General features: G+C 40.8%; 1 protein-coding gene across 2 annotated transcripts; it reads left to right on the top strand.

The window, feature by feature from the left end:
- The first annotated feature begins 1582 nt into the window (after positions 1–1582).
- pofut2 (protein O-fucosyltransferase 2) lies at positions 1583–26219 on the top strand. Of its 2 annotated transcripts, XM_071355260.1 has the most exons (9): positions 1583–1809; positions 4447–4697; positions 11205–11349; positions 11699–11809; positions 12046–12112; positions 20094–20219; positions 20437–20617; positions 21301–21424; positions 22458–26219. In XM_071355260.1, exons 1-9 carry the CDS (start codon positions 1619–1621, stop codon positions 22609–22611), a joined length of 1350 nt encoding a protein of 449 aa, XP_071211361.1. In that variant the 5' UTR covers positions 1583–1618; the 3' UTR covers positions 22612–26219. The 2 variants fall into 2 exon arrangements, with proteins under 2 accessions (XP_071211361.1, XP_071211360.1); XM_071355259.1 differs by lacking the exons at positions 20094–20219; positions 20437–20617; positions 21301–21424; positions 22458–26219 and adding an exon at positions 15764–17568.

The raw sequence follows: 26219 nt of genomic DNA, 5'->3' as shown, positions 1-26219 counted from the left end.
ATAAGCCTCCGGGTTAGAGTCCCACACCTTGAAAGTGGCAGTGGTACCCTTTAGCTCAGTGCAAATGTTGCCTGCAATCCATGGCTTCTCTGGTTGGGGTATGTACGTACAGTCACTGTGGGGACAATGTCCTCGATGCACTTATTGATAAAGCCAGTGACTGATGTGTAGGATCTATTATATTCTATCAAAATATCAAGTCTAGCTGAAAGTAACATTTATAGGATATAATGCTTTTATATTCTACTATCTTTCTATTATATTATATTCATTATATGCCATATTATACCAAAATATCAATTGAGTGATATGGAATGTTTCTGGAATGGGACTTTTTAAACTGTATTCCAATCTTACTGTCTGTGCACATAATGTAAACTTATAGAAAGAAAATTAGGAAGAATATAATTGAGCAGCCTAAAAATCTACCCCCTTCTCACACGCATACATTGGCATGTGATACCAAAGATTTGTATAACTAACCCAAGATAGACCACTGCTTGTCGTTTCCAACGGCAGCAAATGAATCACAGTGGGTAGGACAAGCAAGGAGGCGGGCAGAGCCAAGCAAGAGCGAGCGAGATCCTATTGGCCTGTTCTAGCATATTTTTGCATATTCCCGTTAGGGAATGCCTACTCTGTGAAGTGCGCGTGTGCAATAACTCAATCGGGCCTTGCACTCCTTTTAAACAACGCAATTTTAAAAAACTTTGGCAAAGGTTAAAGTCTACAAAACGTTGATCACTCTGTTCGTAAAAGACTGCAGTTTCTGGAATATAAAACTGTATTGAGATCAAATGTTTCGTTGATGAAAAAATTTGCAGAATGTCGGCCAAAATCCATCTCGCTCCGTCTTTTCCCACTGCCGGTCACTGGGCTTCCTCTCATCACCATATTTGGTGGTGAGTGGAAACGCCTACCGGATGCTTCAGATGTATACATCAGGATCATTCTTCGATCTGTAGTGATACTTATGGGTCCGTTCGTAAATTCACTCTGACGAACTGACGAATTAATTTACTAACACTCAACACCCATTGAATATGGCCCGTGTCAGTAAAGCGTAAATCCATTGTTGAGAGCAGCAGTTATAGTCACCAACGCCCTGGATAACATGAAAACAGCTCTGCTAGGGCGAGTAAACTAGTCAGTGAGGTGTTCTATTATTTGTGTCTGGAAGTAGCTAGCAAGCTTCGGCGCTTGACAGCTGTTGTGAGGTCAGAACGCTCGGATCAACCATACTCCACCGCCAGAGCGTCCAGTGTGCGCTCTGAACGCTCCGATAACGAAAGGCTCTGAATTTACGAACGGACAATCTGACAACGCTCTGAATTTTCGACAATTTGACAACGCTTTGAGCGTCATCCAGAGTGAATTTACGAACAGATCCTGTAACGCATTCAGATACTGGGTGCGTTCGTAAATTCGCTCTGGCTATTTACTACGATTTCAGAGCACTCTTGTCTGAGTGTGTCAAAGCGCAGAATAACTGATACGAACAACCAGAGCGCAGATTTACTTACACACCCACTGTTAACAAATTGTTACACAAATCAATGCAGTTGCTATGTAACCACAGACGCTTCACCCTCCCGGAAGTGCGTTGCTTAAATAAAAAATGGCGGACCACAGATTTAGCAGAGGTTTCAATTCGCCGGTGTTGTGGCTTTTTTCTGTGCACTCTTTAATCAAATTGTGTTTGTCTTTTCTCGCGTTGAGCGCTGTAGTCGTCGAAGGTCAAACTGAAGATACATTCCGAGCAGGAAATACCGTTTTTTCACCGGCCGTTGCAGCAGCACGGGATCTGCGGTAGGGGGTGCAGGCTAAACACAATGGCCTACCTTTGCTTTAGCTTGTATTTCAATATTGTATTAGGGGCGCATAGAATATGTTATTTGCTTCTAGAGCAGTCATTTTAGTTTAAAAAAATGTGCTCAAGACGTGGGATACATAATGTAATCAGAAATCATTCTATAAACTGAGAATAAATCAAATCTGCCTGGTTATATTTCTTTGCTGTTTGTTCCATGTTTTGTACTGCTGCCATGTTGTGTTGCTGCCATACTGTTGTCTCAGGTCTCTCTTTATGTAGTGTTGTGGTGTCTCTCTTGCCGTGATGTGTGTTTTGTCGTATATTTTTATTTTTAATCCCAGCCTCCGTCCCCGCAGGAGGCCTTTTGGTAGGCTGTCATTGTAAATAATAATTTGTTTTAAACTGTCTTGCCTAGTTAAAGGTTAAATACAAATAAAACATATCAAACCTGTATGGCAGGCACAACACTAACACAAAATGTTCAAATGTAGGCTACAGTTGACCGCCGATGAGTGAACATCACCTGGGTATCTGGGAGGTATAGCTCACTGCGGTCAAGTGAGCAGACACTCGCAAAGCCATCCGCTCTTCAGTTTTCGTGTGAAATTGTGCGCAAATATACAACACTTTACGGTGTCGCGTGTTTTCTGGTGGGGAAACTGAGTCTGGTGCACTGTCATGTACATATAGATGATAGCTACAAATCATTCTAAGCAAATAGTTTGAAGCACACTTATTCAATCTTCCATAATCAAAATTATACCACATCGTTTATTTCATTTTTGCGCATGATCAAAAATGACTTTGATATCACGGATAGAGTGAGGCTGCAGTAGCGTAATTGTCAATTGTTAAACCAAGTGTTTACAGTCATGACATACAAACACACACACACACACATCTTCACAACAAGTGAGCTTGTTTTTTTAGTAGGTCATTAATCCAGTGTGATGACCATTGCTATTATGCCAGCTTAAAATATGTGTTAAAATATTTGGTTATTCTATATTTTCAGTGAACTTTGAGGTAACATAATTACATTTTTACACAGTACAACTTTTTCTCACGTTTGACACTAGTACATTACTAATCCATTGTCATTAACATTGCAAAGCATAACATGCCCATATTATGACAGCTACAATGCCATCTAAGATGGTTGAAATCGTGAAACATGCATCAGAAGACAAAACCGTGGTGTGCCGTCTTTTCAAGAAATCGTGTCAGCCATACCTGCCCACAATATACATATACGTGCTTCTACACCTGCATTGCTTGCTGTTTGGGGTTTTAGGCTGGGTATCTGTACAGCACTTTGAGATATCAGTTGATGTAAGAAGGGCTATATAAATACATTTGATTTGATTTGACATAAGGACGGACATAGAGGAAGAAATCACAGGCCTACCAGATCGCACACTACAGAACAGTATAGCGTCAGTAAACAACATTTGTTGAAATCGCAGAAAGATATTGCAGACTAGCCCTCAGACTGAAAAAACTACAAATACTAACACATGGGTGTTTTAGAGTGATATATTTATGGAGAGGTTAACTGACATTGGGGCGCCTGATTAACTTAATGTTTTGGATGGACAACCTGGGTTGGTAGCAAGGTGAGCTATCTTATTTATTGCAGGTGAACACTTGTTTAAAATATATATATATATTTTTTACTATCTATCTCCTTTGAAACATCTTGTTTATTACTTGTTACTTTACTACTTGTTGTACTTTATATAACTTTAAAGGAAAAAATATCCTTCAAATGTGGATGTAAATACTGGTGTTAGGGTAGATTGGGGGAACATCCCCTTAAGGAAAATGTCTATTTTCAGAGAAAAACAAGTTTGTTAAGATTTACAGATGTGAAAAATGGCAAATTTTTTAAAAAGGGAAATAAGTGTACAGATGTGACAAAATGTTTACCATCCAATTTTACTGTCTTAAAATTATAATTAATCAAAGTTCACTCCAATATAAAGTAAACTAGACTTTTTCCAGTGTTGAAGCTGGCATAATGTGGGCATGTTATGCGTTGCAATTTTACTGACAATGGATTACTAATGTATTAGTGGCAGACATGTTACAAAATGTTTACCATCCATTTTAACTGTATTAAAATGTAATTATAATCCATCAAATGTCACTGTAATTTAAAGTAAACTAGTGTTTTTCTTATCTTGTAGCTGTCATAATATGGGCATGTTATGCTTTGAATGTTAAAGACAATGGATTAGTGATGTACTAGTGGCAGACATGAGAAAATGTTTACCATCCAATTTTATGGTAAACTAATGGTGAACTAATGTTACCTCAAAGTTCACTGTAATAAAGAATAACCAGTTATATTAACCTATATTTTAAGCTGGCATAATATGGGCATTGTATCAAAATAATTGTTGATAAGGCGCTTGTCTCTATCTGTGCATGACAGTGCATCCTACTCAGTTTCCCTACCAGAAAACACATGATACCGTAAAGTGTTATGTATTCAGGCACACAAATTGGCTCACTTGACCGCAGTGTCTAGCTCCAACAGAACTCATGTTTATGAGGCTGCCAGCCAGGCGCATAGCATAACAGAACACAATGAAACGTATAATACTATTTCTATATTTTTATGCTGCCAGGTACCTGCTTTACGACATCAACCCCCCAGAGGGTTTCAACCTGCGTCGGGACGTGTACATTCGCATGGCATCCCTGGTGAAGACCCTGAGGAGACACAGTGACTGGGTGCTGGTGCTGCCCCCCTGGGGACGTCTTTACCACTGGCAGAGCCCAGACATCCACCAGATCAGGATCCCCTGGGGAGAGTTCTTCAGCCTCACCAGCCTGCAGGGCAACGTGCCTGTCATAGAGTACGAGGAGTTTATAGCTGGTGAGTTCAGCAGTCTCATACCCTTTCCACACTACTGAACTGACCTGATTCGAACTGAGCTGGGCCTCGTTTCCCAGAGCCTTCGTAGCATTAAGATCATCGTTAGAACCATCTTACCATGTGTCTTTAGTGGCCGATGTGTTTCCCCGAGCCTTCGTTAGTAACGTGACTACAAAGTTGACTACAAATACAATGTTGCCAAAGTATTTGCAATTGTTACAAACAAGTGAAGGATAAAATGTTTCAAATGAAATCTGAGATGACTGCCTTAAAAAATACATAGGCTGCAGTGCCTTCAGAAAGTATTCACACCCTTTGAATTTTTTCAGATTTTGTTGTTACAAAGTGGGTTTAACCCTTGACATAATCAAAAAAATAAGGGCCTATGTAGCCCTTCCGCATCTGCGGTGAAAGGTGACAGAGCTAGAGTGGTGTTTGTTAGACCATGAGACATCCCAAAAATTGGTCTTCTCACGAAACCGTCTGAACGGTTTGGCCTACAAGCCACTCTATGGCAGGATGAGACTCTCACGAACACAATTGTTTTGTGAGAAGACCAATTTTTGGGATGTCTCAGGGTCTCAGGGTCAGGGCCAGGCCCAGCCAATCAAAGTTAGTTTTCTCCCACAAAATGGCTTTATTACAGACATAAATACTCCTCAACAACCCCCCCCCCCTCTCCTCAGACGATCCCTCAGGTGAATTAGCTGTATGTAGAAGTACTGTGCTGGTGTGGTTACACATGGTCTGCGGTTGTGAGGCCATTTGGATGTGCTGCCAAATGCTCTAAAATTACGTTGGAGGCGGATTATGGTAGAGAAATGAACATGAAATTATCTGGCAACAGCTCTGTTGGACATTCCTGCAGTCAGCATGCCAATTGCCTGCTCCCTCAAAACTTGAGACATCAGTGGCATTGTGTTGTGTGATCCAACTGCACATTTTAGAGTGGCCTTTTATTGTCCCCAGCACAAGGTGCACCTGTGTAATGATCATGCTGTTTAATTATCGTATTGATATGCCACACCTGTCTGGTGGATGGATTATCTTGGTAAAGGAGAAATTATCACTAACAGGGTTGTAAACGAATTTGTGCATTTCATTTGAGAGAAATATGCTTTTTGTGAGTATGGAACATTTCTGGGATTTCAGCTCATGAAAAATGGTACCAACATGTTGGGTTTATATTTTTGTTCAGTATACATGTCGGTTGTTTTGCTCTAGGACGCCCACAAGTCTCAAAAGACTTGTATGAAGGTCCCCTGTACCAGTATTCGGAAAGTATTCAGACCCCTTCCCTTTTTCCACATTTTGTTACGTTACAGCCTTATTCTAAAATAGATTTTTTTTTTAAAGAAATTCTCATCAGTCTATCCACAATACTCCATAATTACAGTGAAACAGGTTTTTAACAATGACAGTGCATATCAGAGCAAAAACCAACCCATGAGGTCGAAGGAATTGTCTGTAGAGCTCCGAGACAGGATTGTGTTGAGGCACAGATCTGGGGAAGAGTACCAAAACGTTTCAGCAGCATTGAAGGTCCCCAAAAACACAGTGGCCCCCATCATTCCTAAATGGAAGAAGTTTGGAACCACCAAGACTCTTCCCAGAGGTGGTCGGCCGACCAAACTGAGCAATCAGGGGAGAAGGGTCTTGGTCAGGTAGGTGACCAAGAGCCTGATGGTCACTCAGACAGAGCTCCAGAGTTCCTCTCTCAGGCCTTTTATGGTAGAGTGGCCAGACGGAAGCCCGTCCTCAGTAAAAGGCACATGACAGCCTGCTTGGAGTTTGCCAAAAGGCACCTAAAGGACTTTCAGACCATGAGAAACAAGATTCTCTGGTCTGATGAAACCGAGATTGAACTCTTTGGCCTGAATGCCAAGTGTCACATCTGGAGGAAACCTGGCACCATCCCTACGGTGACGCATGGTGGTGGCAGCATCATGCTCTGGGGATGTGTTTCAGCTGCAGAGACTGGGAGACTAGTCAGGATCAAGGGATCGAGATGCTTGATGAAAACCTGCTCCAGAGTGCTCGGACTTCAGACTGGGGCAAAGGTTTACCTTCCAACAGGACAACGACCCTAAGCACACCGCCAGGACAACACAGGAGTGGCTTCGGGACAAGTCTCTGAATATCCTTGAGTGGCCCAGCCAGAATCCGGACTTGAACCCGATCGAACATCTCTGGAGAAACCTGATAATAGCTGTGCAGCGACACTCCCCACCCAGAACTTGAGAGGATCTGCATTGAACAATGGGAGAAACCCCCCAAATACAGGTGTGCCAAGCTTTTTAGTGTCATAACCAAGAAGACACCAGGCTGTAATCGCTGCCAAAGGTGCTTCATTAATGTACTGAATAAAGGGTCTGAATACTTATGTTAATGTAATATTTCAGTTTTTATTTTTAATACATTTGCTAAAGTTTCTAAAAAACGTTTTTTGCTTTGTCATTATGGGGTAATGTGTGTAGATTGATGAGTTTTTTTTTTTAATCCATTTATAATAAGGCTGTAACGTAACAAAATGTGGGGGAAATGAAGGGGTCTGAAAACTTTCAGAATGCACTGTATATGGAGATAGTTTAGTGCCTAAAATAAATGGGAAAATATATGTAAAGAAAAATACAAATAGTTTCCTGATCTTTCTTATATCTCTCGTTAAATGTATTCCATTTTCCTCTTTTTCTGACACCTTGAAATATATTTAATTGTCATTTTTTTGTCAAGGATATTCACAAAATACTCTAATGTCAAAGTGGAAGAAAAATTCTAACACTAAAACACAATTATATGTCGATTAGATAAGTATTCAACCCCCTGAGTCAATACATGTTAGTACATGTCACTTTTGGCAACGATTACAGCTGTGAGTCTTTCTGGGTAAGTCTCTAAGAACTTAGCACACCTGGATTGTACAATATTTGTCCATTATTCTTTAAAAAATGCTTTTTTAAATGGTTGTTGGTCATTGCTCGACACCCATTTTCAAATCTTGCCATAGATTTTCAAGCCGATTTAAGTTAAAACTGTAACTAGGCCACTCAGCAACATTCAATGTCGTCTTGGTAAGCAACTCCAATGTATATTTGGCCTTGTGTTTTCGGTAATTGTCCTGCGGAAAGGTTGATTTGTCTCCCAGTGTCTGGAAGCAGACTGATGTTTTCCTCTAGGATTTTGCCGATGCTTAGCTCTATTCCTAAAAAAAACAGATGACAAGCATACCCAGCCACCACAATGCTTGAAAATATGAAGAGTGGTACTCAGTGATGTGTTGGATTTTCCCCAAACAAAATGCTTTTTATTCAGGACAAAAAGGTTATTTCTTTGTCAGATTTTTTTCAGTTCTACTTTAGTGCCTTATTACAAACAGAATGCATGTTTAGGAATATTTTATTCTGTACAGGCTTCCTTCTTTTCACTCTGTCATTTAGGTTAGTATTGTGGAGTAACTGCAGTGTTGTTGATCCATCCTCAGTTATCTCTTATCACAGCCATTAAACTCTAACTGTTTTAATATCCCCATTGGCTTCATGGTAAAATCTCTGAGCGGTTTCCTTCCTCTGTGGCAACTGAGTTAGGAAGGATGCCTGTATCTTTGTAGTGACTGGGTGTATTGATACACCATCCAAAGTGTAATTAATAACTGCACCATGCTCAAAGGGATATTCAGTGTATGCTTTTTATACCCATTTACTAATAGGTGCTCTTCTTTGCGACCCGTTAGAAAATCTCCCTGGTCTTCGTGGTTGAATCTGTGCTTGAAACTCACTGCTCGACTGAGGGACCTTAAAGATAAGTGTGTGTGTGGGGTACAGACATGGGTAGAGTAATTAAAATATCATGTTAAACACTATTGCACACAGAGTCCGTTCAACTTATCATGTGACATGTAAGGAAAATGTTTACTCCTGAGCTTATTCAGGCTGTAACACAACAAAATGTGGAAAACGTCAAGGGGTGTTAACTTTCTGAAGGCATTGTACATGGGCTTATGTATGATATTTTAATCATGTTAAATCAATTGAATTACAGTGCCTTGCAAAAGTATTCACCCCCTTGGCGTTTTTCCTATTTTGTTGCATTACAACCTGTCATTTAAATTCATTTTTATTTGGATTTCATGTAATGGGCATACACAAAATAGTCCAAATTGGTGAAGTGAAATAATTTTAAACGAAAAATTGGTGCGTGCATATGTATTCACCCCCTTTGCTGTGAAGCCCCTAAATAAGATCTGGTGCAACCAATTACCTTAAGAAGTCACATAATTAATCAAATAAAGTTCACCTGTGTGCAATCTAAGTGTCACATGATCTGTCACATGATCTCAGTATATATACACCTGTTCTGAAAGGCCCCAGAGTCTGCAACACCACTAAACAAGGGGCACCACCAAGCAAGCAGCACCATGAAGACCAAGGAGCTCTCCAAACAGGTCAGGAACAAAGTTGTGGAGAAGTACAGATCAGGTTTGGGTTATAAAAAATATATCAGAAACTTTCAACATCCCACGGAGCACCATTAAATCCATTATTTAAAAATGGAAAGATTATGGCACCACAACAAACCTGCCAAGAGGGGGCCGCCCACCAAAACTCACGGACCAGGCAAGGAGGGTGTAACGTTGGTCGTTATGGGAAACAGAGGAGGACCAAAATGCAGCGTGATGATTATCCATTTTATTGAACACAAATAATTTCACAAATACAACAAAACACGAGAACGAAACGAAACAGTCCTGAACAGTGAAAAATACAAAAACAAAGGAACAATCACCCACAACCCACAATGACAAACAGGCTACCTAAATATGGCTCCCAATCAGAGACAACGGCTGACACCTGCCTCTGATTGAGAATCATATCAGACCAAACACATAGAAACAGACAAACTAGACATACAACATAGAATGCCCACTCACATCACACCCTGACCAAACATAACATAGAAACATACAAAGCAAACTATGGTCAGGGCGTGACAGAGGGCCTTAATCAGAGAGGCAACAAAGAGACCAAAGATAACCCTGAAGGAGCTGCAAAGCTCCACATCGGAGATTGGAGTATCTGTCCATAGGACCACTTTAAGCCGTACACTCCACAGAGCTGGGCTTTACGGAAGAATGGCCAGGGGAAAAAGCCATTGCTTAAAGAAACAAATAAGCAAACACGTTTGGTGTTCACCAAAAGGAATGTGGGAGACTCCCCAAACATATGGAAGAAGGTTCTCTGGTCAGTTGAGACTAAAATGTAGCTTTTTGGCCATCAAGGAAAATGCTATGTCTGGCACAAACCCAATATCTCTCATCACCCTGAGAACATCATCCCCACAGTGAAGCATGGTGGTGGCAGCATCATGCTGTGGGGATGTTTTTCATCAGCAGGGACTGGGAAACCGGTCAGAATTGAAGGAATGATGGATGGCGCTAAATACAGAGAAATTCTTGAGGGAAACCTGTTTCAGTCTTCCAGAGATTTGAGACTGGGACGGATGTTCACCTTCCAGCAGGACAATGACCCTAAGCATACTGCTAAAGCAACACTCAAGTCGTTTGAGGGGAAACATTTATTTGTCTTGGAATGGCCTAGTCAAAGCCCAGACCTCAATCCAATTGAGAATCTGTGGTATGACTGAAAGATTGCTGTACATCAGCAGGAACCCATCCAACTTGAAGGAGATGGATCAGTTTTGCCATGAAGAATGGGCAAAATTTCCAGTGGCAAGATGTGCCAAGCTTATAGAGACATATCCCAAGAGACTTGCAGCTGTATTTGCTGCAAAAGGTGGCTCTACAAAGTATTGACTTGGGGGGATAATAGTTATGCATGTTCAAGTTTTCAGGTTTTTTGTCATATTTCTTGTTTGTTTCACACAAAAATATTTAGCATCTTCAAAGTGGTAGGCATGTTGTATAAATCAAATGATACAAACCCCACAAAAAATATATTTTAATTCCAGGTTGTAAGGCATCAAAATAGGAAAAATGCCAAGGGGATGAATACTTTCGCAAGGCACTGTATATTTTGCGACTAGGCTGCTGTCTGTAATTTTGGTTTCATGATATGTGACAACATGTGCGCAATCTGTGATTTAGTGCACTATTTAGTGCTCGTAAATAACGATGCATCTGGTATGATCATCGTAATGCTTAAGTTACATCGCAGCTGGAAACGAGTCCCTGTACTGGGCTAGCCTGGTTTTGTATCGACCATAGTTGCTGGGATCGTGCTGGAAAGACCAATGTAGAATAAAAATATCAGAGTACCGTTCTGGTCACCCCTCAGACATTTGAGTAAATGTCCATGTTTTTGTGGTTGGTCGACTTTCCCTGACATCTGGCTAATTTCAATTTTTTTTCCTCTGTTAAGGATTGTTCAATAGGTATAATTAATGCATAATGATACATGGTTATAAAGGCTTATACATGCTTATAAGAAGATATAAAACATTATACCTTCAGGCTTAAAGTAACATGTTATATTTCCATGTTTTTGGCTCCAGAGTCTGGAGGCCCATTTATTGACCAGGTCCTGGTGCTACAGAACTACGCTGAAGGGTGGACTGATGGGAAATGGGAGGAGAAAGTGGACCAGCGACCCTGCGTTGAACGGTTATTGTACTCCAAAGACAAACAGGGTTATTACAGGTACAGTAATCACCAGGTTCAGAGATGGATAGGAACATAATAGACTCAACACAATACATTCCAAAGATGCATAGGACTACTGCATGTGGACACTAACAATGAGTTTGGCATCTGTGCTTACCTACCTTTATGTCTCGCAAAGTTGAATTATCAAAGGTAAATACTTGTTTCAGCTATTAAAATGTGTTTTATGGCAGTGGAACGAGCTGTAGTAGTAGTAGTAGTATAGTGGGTGTAGTGAGTATGACTTATATTCATATAAATAATATTGTCATGTTCGTTGTGAGCAGTTTTCCCTAATTTGAAAGCATGTCTCACCTCTTTCTTCTCCTTCCTCTCCCGCTGTTAGAGGATGGTTTTGGGGCTATGAGGAAACCAGGGGTGTGAACGTCACTTGTCTGTCAGCTCAGGGCCACGCCTCCATCCTGGCACCACTCCTGCAGAACAACATCACATCAACGTGAGTCAATAAATGTGTGTTTGGCTAAGATAGATACAATTATTGAATCCTAATCTTCTTGTCTAAGGATGTGATATAATTATACCACTATTACAGGTTTAATGTGGACTTCCTATTTAAACAAAAAGTAATATTCTAGAGTTGGCAGCATAGTCTTTATTGGACTTGTTGTATGTACTGTATGAGATGTGGACATGTGTTCACTGATGGAGCTCTTTCCTTTCATATCCCCGCAGTTCTGTGATGTTGGACAAAGCAGAGACTGTCCTCCATGATCACTACGCAGGAAAGGACTACTGGGATGTAAGTCTGATGTCAAGTTGTAAAGAATGTATCTATGTCTGGTAATGGTTGACAGCCTACAATCATACAGTTGAAGTCGGAAGTTTACATACACTTAGGTTGGAGTCATTAAAACTCGTTTTTCATCCACTCCACACATTTCTTGTTAACAAACTTTCGTTTTGGCAAGTCGGTTAGGACATCTACTTTGTGCATGACATAAGTCATTTTTCCAACAATTGTTTACAGACAGATTATTTCACTTATAATTCACTGTATCACAATTCCAGTGGGTCAGAAGTTTACATACACTAAGTTGACTGTGTCTTTAAACAGCTTGGAAAATTCCAGAAAATTATGTCATGGCTTTAGAAGCTTCTGATAGGCTAATTGACATCATTTGAGTCAATTGGAGGCGTACCTGTGGATGTATTTCAAGGCCTACCTTCAAACTCAGTGCCTCTTTGCTTGACATCATGGGAAAATCTAAAGAAATCAGCCAAGACCTCCGAAAAAATTGTATACCTCCACGAGTCTGGTTCATCCTTGGGAGCAATTTCTAAACACCTGAAGGTACCACGTTCATCTGTACAAACAATAGTACGTAAGCTGATTTTGAAAAGGCTTTTGATAAAGTACGACTGGAGTTTATATATAAATGCCTAGAATATTTCAATTTTGGGGAATCTCTTATAAAATGGGTAAAAATTATGTATAGTAACCCTAGGTGTAAAATAGTAAATAATGGCTACATCTCAGAAAGTTTTAAACTATCTAGAGGAGTAAAACAAGGTTGTCCACTATCGGCATATCTATTTATTATTGCCATCGAAATGTTAGCTGTTAAAATTAGATCAAACATTAATATTAAGGGATTAGAAATCCAGGGCCTAAAAACTAAGGTGTCATTGTACGCTGATGATTCATGTTTTCTTTTAAAACCACAACTAGAATCTCTCCACGGCCTCTTAGAGGATCTAGATACATTTGCTATCCTCTCTGGATTAAAACCAAATTATGATAAATGTACCATATTACGTATTGGATCACTAAAAAATACACATTTTACATTGCCATGTAGTTTACCAATTAAATGGTCTGACGGTGATGTGGACATACTCGGTATACAAATCCCAAAAGAAAGAAATGATCTCACTCCAATAAATTTTTATAGAAAGTTAGCAAAAATAGATAAGATCTTGCTACCATGGAAAGGAAAATACCTGTCTATTTGTGGGAAAATCACCCTGATTAACTCTTTAATCATATCACAGTTTACCTATTTGCTTATGGTTTTGCCTACACCTAGTGACCTGCTTTTTAAATTATATGAACAAAAAATATTCAATTTTATTTGGAACGGCAAGCCAGATAAAATTAAAAGGGCCTATTTATATAACGAATATGAATTCGGAGGGCAGAAATTATTAAATATTAAAGCATTAGACCTCTCACTAAAGGCATCAGTCATACAAAAGTTATACTTAAATCCAAACTGGTTCTCTAGTAGATTGGTACGAATGTCTCATCCTATGTTCAAGAAGGGCCTTTTTCCCTTTATTCAGATTACACCTGCTCACTTTCGGTTGCTTGAAAAGGAAATAATCTCCAAAATATCTTTATTTTTTAAACAAGCCTTAGAAAGTTGGTTGCAATTTCAGTTTAATCCACCTGAAAGGACGGAACAAAAGAGTACAACAAATCTTGTGGTTAAATTCAAATATAGTAATTGATAAAAAAACTGTATTTATCGAAGAAATGTTTAAAAAAGGTATAATTTTTGTGAATGATATCATAAATAGGACTGGTGGAGTAATGTCACACATGCAGCTAACACAGACATATGGAAATGTCTGCTCTACCCAAAATTACAACCAATTAATTGCAGCATTACCACAAAAATGGAAGAGGCAGGTGGAAGGGGATAAAAGTAAGGAACTTGTATGTCGGCCTTATATTAAAGAACATAAATGGTTAAAGAAAAGTGTGATAAATAAAAACATATACCAATTTCATTTAAGGACCAAAAAACTTACAGCTGTGCCATATAAATTGCAAAATAGTTGGGAAGAGATTTTCGATGTACCCATTCCATGGCACATGGTTTATGAATTGATACGCAAAACAACGCCGGATTCAAAACTTCGAATTTTTCAATTTAAATTATTGTACAAAATTCTTGCAACTAATAGAATGTTATATATATGGGGGATACAATCTTCTCAGCTCTGTAGATACTGCTGTGAGGAGGCAGAGTCATTAGACCATTTATTTTGGTATTGTCCAAATCTGAAGCTAAGCAGGGTTGGTCCTGGTCAGTCCCTGGATGGGAGACCAGGTGCTGCTGGAAGTGGTGTTGGAGGGCCAGTAGGATGCACTCTTTCCTCTGGTCTAAACAAAGATCCCAATGCCCCAGGGCAGTGATTGGGGACACTGCTCTGTGTAGGGTGCCGTCTTTCGGATGGGACGTTAAACGGGTGTCCTGACTCTCTGAGGTCATTAAAGATCCCATGGCACTTATCGTAAGAGTAGGGGTGTTAACCCCGGTGTCCTGGCTAAATTCCCAATCTGGCCCTCAACCATCACGGTCACCTAATAATCCCCAGTTTACAATTGGCTCATTCATCCCCCTCCTCTCCCCTGTAACTATTCCCCAGGTCGTTGCTGCAAATGAGAACGTGTTCTCAGTCAACTTACCTGGTAAAATAACGGTAAAATAAAAAAATAAAAAAAAATAAATGTAGCTCGTTTTTGGTCACAGGTCCAGGAATGGTTGAAGAATTGCAACATTTGCGTAGAACTAACGCTACAGATAGCAATACTGGGGGATTTGAAAAGCCATAGTCAATCAATCAATAATATAATAATTATTTTAGCAAAAATGTTTATTTTTAATTTACAATCCGTGGAAGCTATGAGAATAGGAAGATTCAAATCTTTTGTGAAGCATCACAGCACAGCTGAAAAATATATGGCAAATAAAAATCCGAAATGGATGATGTTGGAAGATAGATGGGAAAGGTTGAGTGGAGCTGAAGGGTGGGACTAATAACAAGATAAACAATGTAGGGCATACGGGATCTGTGAAATGTGTATAGGTGCGGAGCTATTGTGAAATAGCACAGTTACAAGTGGAAATCAAACTGGATGGACAACAGAAATAGAGGAAGGACTAAGAACAAACAAGAGAGAACTATTATAAAGTAGACTGTGTCTGTAAATGTGTATAAATGAACAGGGCTCCGGGCAGCCGAGCGGAAATGGAGGAAAACTCGCCTCCCTGCGGACCTGGCATCCTTTCACTCCCTCCTCTCTACATTCTCCTCTTCTGTCTCTGCTGCTAAAGCCAATTTCTACCACTCTAAATTCCAAGCATCTGCCTCTAACCCTAGGAAGCTCTTTGCCACCTTCTCCTCCCTCCTGAATCCTCCTCCCCCTCCTCCCCCCTCCTCCCTCTCTGCTGATGACTTCGTCAACCATTTTGAAAAGAAGGTCGACGACATCCGATCCTCGTTTGCTAAGTCAAACGACACCGCTGGTTCTGCTCACACTGCCCTACCCTGTGCTTTGACCTCTTTCTCCCCTCTCTCTCCAGATGAAATCTCGCGTCTTGTGACGGCCGGCCGCCCAACAACCTGCCCGCTTGACCCTATCCCCTCCTCTCTTCTCCAGACCATTTCCGGAGACCTTCTCCCTTACCTCACCTCGCTCATCAACTCATCCTTGACCGCTGGCTACGTCCCTTCCGTCTTCAAGAGAGCGAGAGTTGCACCCCTTCTGAAAAAACCTACACTCGATCCCTCCGATGTCAACAACTACAGACCAGTATCCCTTCTTTCTTTTCTCTCCAAAACTCTTGAACGTGCCGTCCTTGGCCAGCTCTCCTGCTATCTCTCTCAGAATGACCTTCTTGATCCAAATCAGTCAGGTTTCAAGACTAGTCATTCAACTGAGACTGCTCTTCTCTGTGTCACGGAGGCGCTCCGCACTGCTAAAGCTAACTCTCTCTCCTCTGCTCTCATCCTTCTAGACCTATCGGCTGCCTTTGATACTGTGAACCATCAGATCCTCCTCTCCACCCTCTCCGAGCTGGGCATCTCCGGCGCGGCCCACGCTTGGATTGCGTCCTACCTGACAGGTCGCTCCTACCAGGTGGCGTGGCGAGAATCTGTCTCCGCACCACGTGCTCTCACCACTGGTGTCCCCCAGGGCTCTGTTCTAGGCCCTCTCCTATTCTCGCTATACACCAAGTCACTTGGCTCTGTCATATCCTCACATGGTCTCTCCTATCATTGCTATGCAGACGACACACAATTAATCTTCTCCTTTCCCCCCTCTGATAACCAGGTGGTGAATCGCATCTCTGCATGTCTGGCAGACATATCAGTGTGGATGACGGATCACCACCCAAAGCTGAACCTCGGCAAGACGGAGCTGCTCTTCCTCCCGGGGAAGGACTGCCCGTTCCATGATCTCGCCATCACGGTTGACAACTCCATTGTGTCCTCCTCCCAGAGTGCTAAGAACCTTGGCGTGATCCTGGACAACACCCTGTCGTTCTCAACTAACATCAAGGCGGTGACCCGTTCCTGTAGGTTCATGCTCTACAACATTCGCAGAGTACGACCCTGCCTCACGCAGGAAGCGGCGCAGGTCCTAATCCAGGCACTTGTCATCTCCCGTCTGGATTACTGCAACTCGCTGTTGGCTGGGCTCCCTGCCTGTGCCATTAAACCCCTACAACTCATCCAGAACGCCGCAGCCCATCTGGTGTTCAACTTTCCCAAGTTCTCTCACGTCACCCCGCTCCTCCGCTCTCTCCACTGGCTTCCAGTTGAAGCTCGCATCCGCTACAAGACCATGGTGCTTGCCTACGGAGCTGTGAGGGGAACGGCACCTCCGTACCTTCAGGCTCTGATCAGGCCCTACACCCAAACAAGGGCACTGCGTTCATCCACCTCTGGCCTGCTCGCCTCCCTACCTCTGAGGAAGTACAGTTCCCGCTCAGCCCAGTCAAAACTGTTCGCTGCTCTGGCACCCCAATGGTGGAACAAACTCCCTCACGACGCCAGGTCAGCGGAGTCAATCACCACCTTCCGGAGACACCTGAAACCCCACCTCTTTAAGGAATACCTAGGATAGGATAAAGTAATCCTTCTAACCCCCCCCCCCTTAAAAGAGTTAGATGCACTATTGTAAAGTGGTTGTTCCACTGGATATCATAAGGTGAATGCACCAATTTGTAAGTCGCTCTGGATAAGAGCGTCTGCTAAATGACTTAAATGTAAATGTATAAGATGTATAAATTGAAGGTAAAAACAGAAATGTTTATCAGTTTACTCCAATTGGGGGATCGGTGGTAGGGTTTGCAGGTAATAATAATAAAGGTATACTCTTTAAAAAAAGTATGTATGTCTATGTAGGTATGTGTATGTACAGTGGGGAGAACAAGTATTTGATACACTGCCGATTTTGCAGGTTTTCCTACTTACAAAGCATATAGAGGTCTGTAATTTTTATCATAGGTACACTTCAACTGTGAGAGACGGAATCTAAAACAAAAATGCAGAAAATCACATTGTTTGATTTTTAAGTAATTCATTTGCATTTTATTGCATGACATAAGTATTTGATACATTAGAAAAGCAGAACTTAATATTTGGTACAGAAACCTTTGTTTGCAATTACAGAGATCATACGTTTCCTGTAGTTCTTGACCAGGTTTGCACACACTGCAGCAGGGATTTTGGCCCACTCCTCTATACAGACCTTCTCCAGATCCTTCAGGTTTTGGGGCTGTCGCTGGGCAATACGGACTTTCAGCTCCCTCCAAAGATTTTCTATTGGGTTCAGGTCTGGAGACTGGCTAGGCCACTCCAGGACCTTGAAATGCTTCTTACGGAGCCACTCCTTAGTTGCCCTGGCTGTGTGTTTCGGGTCGTTGTCATGCTGGAAGACCCAGCCACAACCCATCTTCAATGCTCTTACTGAGGGAAGGAGGTTGTTGGCCAAGATCTCGCGATACATGGCCCCATCCATCCTCCCCTCAATACGGTGCAGTCGTCCTGTCCCCTTTGCAGGAAAGCATCCCCAAAGAATGATGTTTCCACCTCCATGCTTCACGGTTGGGATGGTGTTCTTGGGGTTGTACTCATCCTTCTTCTTCCTCCAAACACGGCGAGTGGAGTTTAGACCAAAAAGCTATATTTTTGTCTCATCAGACCACATGACCTTCTCCCATTCCTCCTCTGGATCATCCAGATGGTCATTGGCAAACTTCAGATGGGCCTGGACATGCGCTGGCTTGAGCAGGGGGACCTTGCGTGCGCTGCAGGATTTTAATCCATGACGGCGTAGTGTGTTACTAATGGTTTTCTTTGAGACTGTGGTCCCAGCTCTCTTCAGGTCATTGACCAGGTCCTGCCGTGTAGTTCTGGGCTGATCCCTCACCTTCCTCATGATCATTGATGTCCCACGAGGTGAGATCTTGCATGGAGCCCCAGACCGAGGGTGATTGACCGTCAACTTGAACTTCTTCCATTTTCTAATAATTGCGCCAACAGTTGTTGCCTTCTCACCAAGCTGCTTGCCTATTGTCCTGTAGCCCATCCCAGCCTTGTGCAGGTCTACAATTTTATCCTGATGTCTTTACACAGCTCTCTGGTCTTGGCCATTGTGCAGAGGTTGGAGTCTGTTTGATTGAGTGTGTGGACAGGTGTCTTTTATACAGGTAACGAGTTCAAACAGGTGCAGTTAATACAGGTAATGAGTGGAGAACAGGAGGGCTTCTTAAAGAAAAACTAACAGGTCTGTGAGAGCCGGAATTCTTACTGGTTGGTAGGTGATCAAATACTTATGTCATGCAATAAAATGCAAATTAATTACTTAAAAATCATACAATGTGATTTTCTGGATTTTTGTTTTAGATTCCGTCTCTCACAGTTAAAGTGTACCTATGATAAAAATTACAGACCTCTACATGCTTTGTAAGTAGGAAAACCTGCAAAATCGGCAGTGTATCAAATACTTGTTCTCCCCACTGTATATATGTGTATATGTATGCATACGTGAATGGATATATATATTTACCCAAAAAAATATGGGGGATTGGAAATGATGCAGACAATTACATTGGAAACAACATTCTTTCCGCAATATTAAGCTGATCCACCCCCCAAAAAAAATAAAAAATAATAAAATAAAATAAAAAAATAAAAAATAATAAATAAATAAAAAAACAATAGTACGTAAGTATAAACAGCATAGGACCACGCAGCCGTCATACCGCTCAGGAAGGAGACGCGTTCTGTTTCCTAGAGATGAACGTACTTTGGTGCGAAAAGTGGAAATCAATCCCAGAACAACAGCAAAGGACCTTGTGAAGATGCTGGAGGAAACGGGTACAAAAGTATCTATTTCCACAGTAAAACGAGTCCTATATTGACAATGAAGAATATCTATATCTACAAACCTGTATCTACTATATCTACAAACCTGACTCAGTTACACCAGCTCTGTCAGGATGGATGGGCCAAAATGCACCCAACTTATTGTGGGAAGCTTGTGGAAGGCTGCCTGAAACGTTTGACCCAAGTTAAACAATTGAAAGGCAATGCTACCAAATACTAATTGAGTGTATGTAAACTTCTGACCCACTGGGATTGTGATGATAGAAATTAAAGCTGAAATAAGTAATTCTCTCTACTATTATTCTGACATTTCTCTGTCTTAAAATAAAGTGGTGATCCTAACTGACCTAAGACAGGGAATTTTTACTAGGATTAAATGTCAGGAATTGTGAAACTGAGTTTAAATGTATTTGGCTAAGGTGTATGTAAACTACCGGCTTCAACTGTATATTGTAATTAATTATAGGTCATATTTCATAGAACTCTGGTAACACTGGATAGTTACTTTAATGCAGAGTAGTGAATAGTTCCATCCTGATTTGTTTAACACTCCTCCATTTTGCCTAAGTCTTTTTGTGTCTTCTCCTCTGTAGACTCGCCGCAGTATGGTCTTTGCCAAACACCTGCGTCTCCTAGGGGACGAGTTCCGTGCAAAGTATCTGAACTCCACAGACGAGCAGGACCAGACCGTATACAACGAGGACTGGACTCGCATTAAGGTTTTCAGACCTTTTCACATACATACACGCCTTGCACATTTAAATGATATGTATTTATCTATCCACATTGATTACTTGTTGCACTAGCAACATGTACTGTGGGAAAAATGGGGAGGAAATGTCTTAAGCTAAGAATAGTTCTGTTTTGCTATTGGTGGGTAATTTTAATTGGGCATGAGTGGTTTGACGTGTTATTAATTTCTGTGTGTAAACTCAGAATAAGCTGGGTTCTGCCAGAGGGGGGCCGTACCTGGGTGTCCACCTGAGAAGGAAGGACTTTATCTGGGGTCACAGAGAGGATGTGCCCAGCCTCAAAGGAGCTGTCAAGAAGATCAGGAACCTCATGAAGAAAAACAAACTAGACAGAGTCTTTGTTGCCACTGACGCAGATGAGGAAGGTACAGTTGTACTTTGGTGCCATTGATTTGATGTTGAATGTAAAATAAATAAATTGAAAATAAAGGCATTCATATTTGCAGCCCTAAGAAAATAACAAAATAATTGTGTTAGGAATTAGAATTTCAGTTGACTTTTGAAATGGAATTGACCCCAACCGTATAACCCAGTAGAGGCTTGGCAGGTTTATGCTGTCTTTAGCCTACTCCACAGAGAGTCTGTTGGTTATACAATGACATTAAGGATGGTCTTTTTCGTCAGCTCTCCAGACAAAATTATAATTTTAACGGACTAGATGAAAATAATAAATTGTGTGAAATTTTATCAGGTAACAATAATGTAAATGCCTGGTCCAAAGCCTGCCACCTTATCCCCCAACGGGGACGTTTCTTTATAAATGCCTAATTGTCCTTTTTTCTACTGTACTTTGTTTTTTGATTATGCTTACATGTGTATGATATAATGTATTATACAGTAGATAACGCCTGTACCATGTTTGACTATGATTGTTTTTTAGTGTCTCAAAACTAATTTTGAGTTGTTGTTTTTGTATTATTGTGTCATTGTGGGGTGGAACTTCAATACACTTTTCTAATCTAATCTCTAGATCTAGACAATAGGGCCAGTCAGAGTATGGCTCTAAGGCCAGTGTGTTCCTGATGAGGCGTCTGTCTGTCTTGTGCAGAGCTGGAGGAGCTGAAGAAGATATTACCAGAGATTACACGCTTTGAGCCCACCTGGGAGGACCTGGAACTACTCAAGGACGGGGGCGTGGCTATCGTCGACCAATGGATCTGCGCACATGCCAGGTACAGCTCTCCTCACAATGAATGCTTCTATGTTCCACCATTCAGTTGAAAGAAAGTGTTGCACAATGTGTGCAGACTGAGGGTGGGGAGCTGTGACAAGTACACATGATGCAGACATTCTTGTACTTTTCTTTTGTTGAAGTGCACACGAGCATACTGTAGTTAAACAGCTTTTGTTACCCTCACGTTCTGTAGGCTACAGTAGGATAGTTGGTCATGTGATACCACTTACAGTATTGTAATTATTTTATTAGCCTGTAAGTGTCCTTTAAGATCATATTTTTATAAAATGTCTGTAAAGGGAATTCGATTGTCAGAGCAGTGTAAAAATAGGCCGAAACAATTCCTTAAAACATTTTCGAGGTTTGCTTTACATCATCATTACTCGACATCAAAATGTTTAAATGTAATAAGCCACCCATGATAGAGGGATAAACAGTATCATTTAAATACTCTTGAAGGAGTAAAGTAAGATCATTTAAGTTTTTGTATCCCATTTTAAATGTGAGATGGCAGATCTAGGTATTCATGATAATACTCTGTACTTCAAACAAACTGTATATATATTGTACTCTATGTTGTCGAAGATTCTCCTGTTAAATTAAGTCAATATTTTCCACTGAACTAATGGATCATATGGTACAATAGTTTCTTTGTCACCTGTGTACGTCAGACCCACATATGGACCTGAAAGCCATTGTCCCTTATAATCACATGGTCTGAGGTTGCATTCCAGTCACGTTAGTTTCTGGAACACTCCACTAGAAGTACTGGAGTGGTAAACTCATCATTATACTTCTACTGCACTTTAGAATATTTGCCCTGCATTTAAATCTATATTATTAGCCTGTTGTATTTTGTATTGTATGGGGTGATGAGGAATGTGAAGTCTATTGTATACTGTATTTCGTGTGTTGAAGACTTTCTATTGATTTGATACTTGTAAAACGGACTTGTCTTTCTTAATTGCCCCTGGTGGGATAGATAAAGTTGCATTGAATTGAATTCCCACTATCGCCCTCCCATTTCCCAGGTATTTTATCGGAACATCTGTGTCGACCTTCTCTTTCCGGATCCACGAGGAGAGAGAGATTCTGGGATTCGACCCCGAAACTACCTACAACCGCTTCTGTGGGGACAGTGAGAAGGAGTGTGAACAGCCCACACACTGGAAAATAGTTTACTGATGCAATGACGTGACACCCCTCTCAACAGCTCTCAAAGAACATGCCAATTGCAGTGTTAAAGTGGAGCTTTGTTATTTTTATATATACAGTTGAAGTCGGAAGTTTACATATACTTAGGTTGGAGTCATTAAAACTCATTTTTCAACCACTCCACAAATTTCTTGTTAACAAACTATAGTTTTTGCAAGTCGGTAAGAACATCTACTTTGTGCATGGCACAACACATTTTTCCAACAATTGTTTACAGACAAATTATTTCACTGTATCACAATTCCAATGGGTCAGAAGTTTACATACACTAAATTGACTGTGCCTTTAAACAGCTTGGAAAATTACAGAAAGTGATGTCATGGCTTTAGAAGCTTCTGATAGGCTAATTTACATTATTTGAGTCAATTGGAGGTGTACCTTTGGATGTCCTTCAGGGCCTATCTTCAAACTCAGTGCCTCTTTGCTTGACATTGTGGGAAAATCAAAAGAAATAAGCCAAGTCCTGAGAAAAAATGTGTAGACCTCCACAAGTCTGATTCATCCTTGGGAGCAATTTCCAAATGCCTGAAAGTACCACGTTCATCTGTACAAGCAATAGTACGCAAGTATAAACACCATGGGACCACGCAGCTGTCATACCGCTCAAGAAGGAGAAGCATTCTATCTCCTAGAGATGAACTTACTTTGGTGCGAAAAATGCAAATCAATCCCAAAACAACAGCAAAGGACCCTGTGAAGAAGCTGGAGGAAACAGGTACAAATTATCTATATCCACAGTAAAACGAGTCCTATATCGACATAACCTGAAAGGCCGCTCAGCAAGGAAGAAGCCACTGCTCCAAAACCGCCATAAAAAAAGCCAGACTACAGTTTGCAACTGCACATGGGGACAAAGATCATACTTTTTGGAGAAATGTCCTCTGGTCAATGAAACAAAAATAGAACTGTTTGGCCATAATGACCATCGTTATGTTTGGAGGGAAAAGTGGGTGGCTTGCAAGCCAATGAACACCATCCCAACTGTGAAGCACGGGGGTGTGGATATATTGTGGATATATTGAAGCAACATCTCAAGACATCAGTCAGGAAGTTAAAGCTTGGTCGCAAATGGCTCTTCCAAATGGACAATGACCCCCAAGCATTCTTCCAAAGTTGTGGCAAAATGGCTTAAGGACAACAAAGTCAAGGTATTGGAGTGTCCATCACAAAGCCCTGACCTCAATCCTATTGAAAATGTGTGGGCAGAACTGAAAAAGCATGTGTGAGCAAGGATGCCTACAAACCTGACTCAGTTACACCAGCTCTGTCAGGAGGAGTGGGCCAACATTCACCCAACTTATTGTGGGAAGCTTGTGGAAGGCTCCCTGACACGTTTGACCCAAGTTAAACAATTGAAAGGCAATGCTACCAAATACTAATTGAGTATGACCCACTGGGAATGTGATGAAAGAAATAAAAGCTGAAGTAAATCATTCTCTCTATTATTCTGCCATTTCACTTTCTTAAAATAAAGTGGTGATCCTAACTGACCTAAGACAAGGAATGTTTACTAGGATTAAATATCAGGAATTGTGAAAAACTGAGTTTAAATGTATTTGGCTAAGGTGTATGTAAACTTCCGACTTCAACTGTATATATATACAATATATGTTCTAATAGTGTTTTTTGTGTCATGTTTTTATTGTTTTGAGAATTGTGCAAACTGTGAATAGACAAAAAGCTTCAAATACGTTTTAAAGATCAGATGTTTTATAGGTCAGATGATTTCAAGGTCACCACTTTATTTTCACTTGTTTGTACTCATGTCTGCTAACTTTACATATATAAACCATTGTTTTATCAATCATGATGGCAGCACCTAGTATGTGTGAAAATGATGATCAGATTTGGCTGCAAAGAATGGTATACAGTTCCTTTCAGAAAGTATTCAGACCCCTTCACTTTTTCCACATTTTGTTACGTTAAAGCCTTATTCAAAAATGTATTAAATAAAAAAATCCTCAGCAATCTACACACAATACCCCATAATAACAAATCGAAAACAGGTTTTTAGATTTTTGGGCAAATTTATAAAATAAAAAAAACTGATACCTTATTTACATAAGTATTCAGACCCTTTGCTGTGAGACTCGAAATTGAGCTCGGGTGCATCCTGTTTCCATTGATCATCCTTGAGATGTTTCTACAACTTGATTGGAGTCCATATGTGGTCAATTCAATTTATTGGACACACCTGTCTATATAAGGTCCCACAGTTGAAAGTGCATGTCAAAGCAAAAACCAAGCCATGAGAGCTCAGAGACAGGATTGTGTCGAGGCACCGATCTGCTACAAAACATTTTTGTAGCACTGAAGGTCCCCAAGAACACAGTGGCCTCCATCAATCTTAAATGGAAGAAGTTTGGTCGCCTGGCCAAACTGAGCAATCGGGGGAGAAGGGCCTTGGTCAGGGAGGTGACCAAGAACCCACTGGTCACTCTGATAGAGCTCCAGTGTTCCTCTGTGGAGATGCCACCAGCATTCCACCAATCAGGCCTTTTATGGTAGAGTGGCTAGACGGAAGCCACTCCTTAGTAAAAGGCACTTGATAAAAACCTGCTCCAGAGTGCTCAGGACCTCAGACTGGGGCGAAGGTTCACCTTCCAACAAGACAGCGACCCTAAGCACACAGCCAAGACAACGCAGGATTGGCTTTGAGTCAAGTCTCTGAATGTCCTTGAGTGGCCCAGCCAGAGCCCGGACTTAAACCCGATCGAACATCTCTAGAGAGACCTGAAAATAACTGTGCAACAAAGCTCCCCATCCAACATGACAGAGCTTGAGAGAAATTCTATAAACTGTTTTTGCTTTGTCATTATGGGGTATTGTGTGTAGATTGATGAGGTGAAAGAACTATTTAATCAATTTTAGAATCAGGCTGTAATGTACAAATATGTGGGAAAAGTCAAAGGGTCTGAATACTTTCAGGGGAAGTATTTGTTGGGGTAACATGAATTGAAAGAGCAGTGTCTTCTTTCATTTACTTGAATTCAAAATTCAAAGTCTATATGGTTGTGCATCTTCCTTATTATGCTGTACCACATTTTGGTGAGCTTGAGAAACCTTTTTTCTTTTCTTTTCTTTTCCTTTGTGTGTAGCCTATGATAGAAACTTTGCTGCTTGGTTGACAATGCAGTTTTCCAACAGAGAGAAACAGATATGTGGCTAAATATAGTATGTTGATGTGCCATTTTTGTTCCACTTGACCTGTGAAAAGGTAAGTTCAAAGCGGCATAGTGAACATGGGATTAATATTTGAAACACCAAATATTATCTATATTTTATATGATCAGATATCAACATAACTCTGACAAAGATTACAATTACAGACTACATATACTGTATAAAAATGTTGTGACATTTTTGTATTTTTTAGCTTGTATGACTGTCATTTGGGAAAGGATTTCATTTTAAACTATTTTCAAGACTCTAAATCAGAGCTCATACCGCATTTTCGCTGATTACATAATCCTTTTTCTTTCCTTTTTCTTACAACAAAAGGACTGAGACTGACACAAAGCTATCACCTGTCAAGATGTTCTAAGGTGACCGCCATTAAAGAGACTATTTTCAAAGAA

Source organism: Salvelinus alpinus, chromosome 20 (genome assembly GCF_045679555.1).
Source record: "Salvelinus alpinus chromosome 20, SLU_Salpinus.1, whole genome shotgun sequence".
Classification (NCBI taxonomy): Eukaryota; Metazoa; Chordata; class Actinopteri; order Salmoniformes; family Salmonidae; genus Salvelinus; species Salvelinus alpinus.
This window is presented reverse-complemented; position numbering and strand designations above follow the sequence as displayed.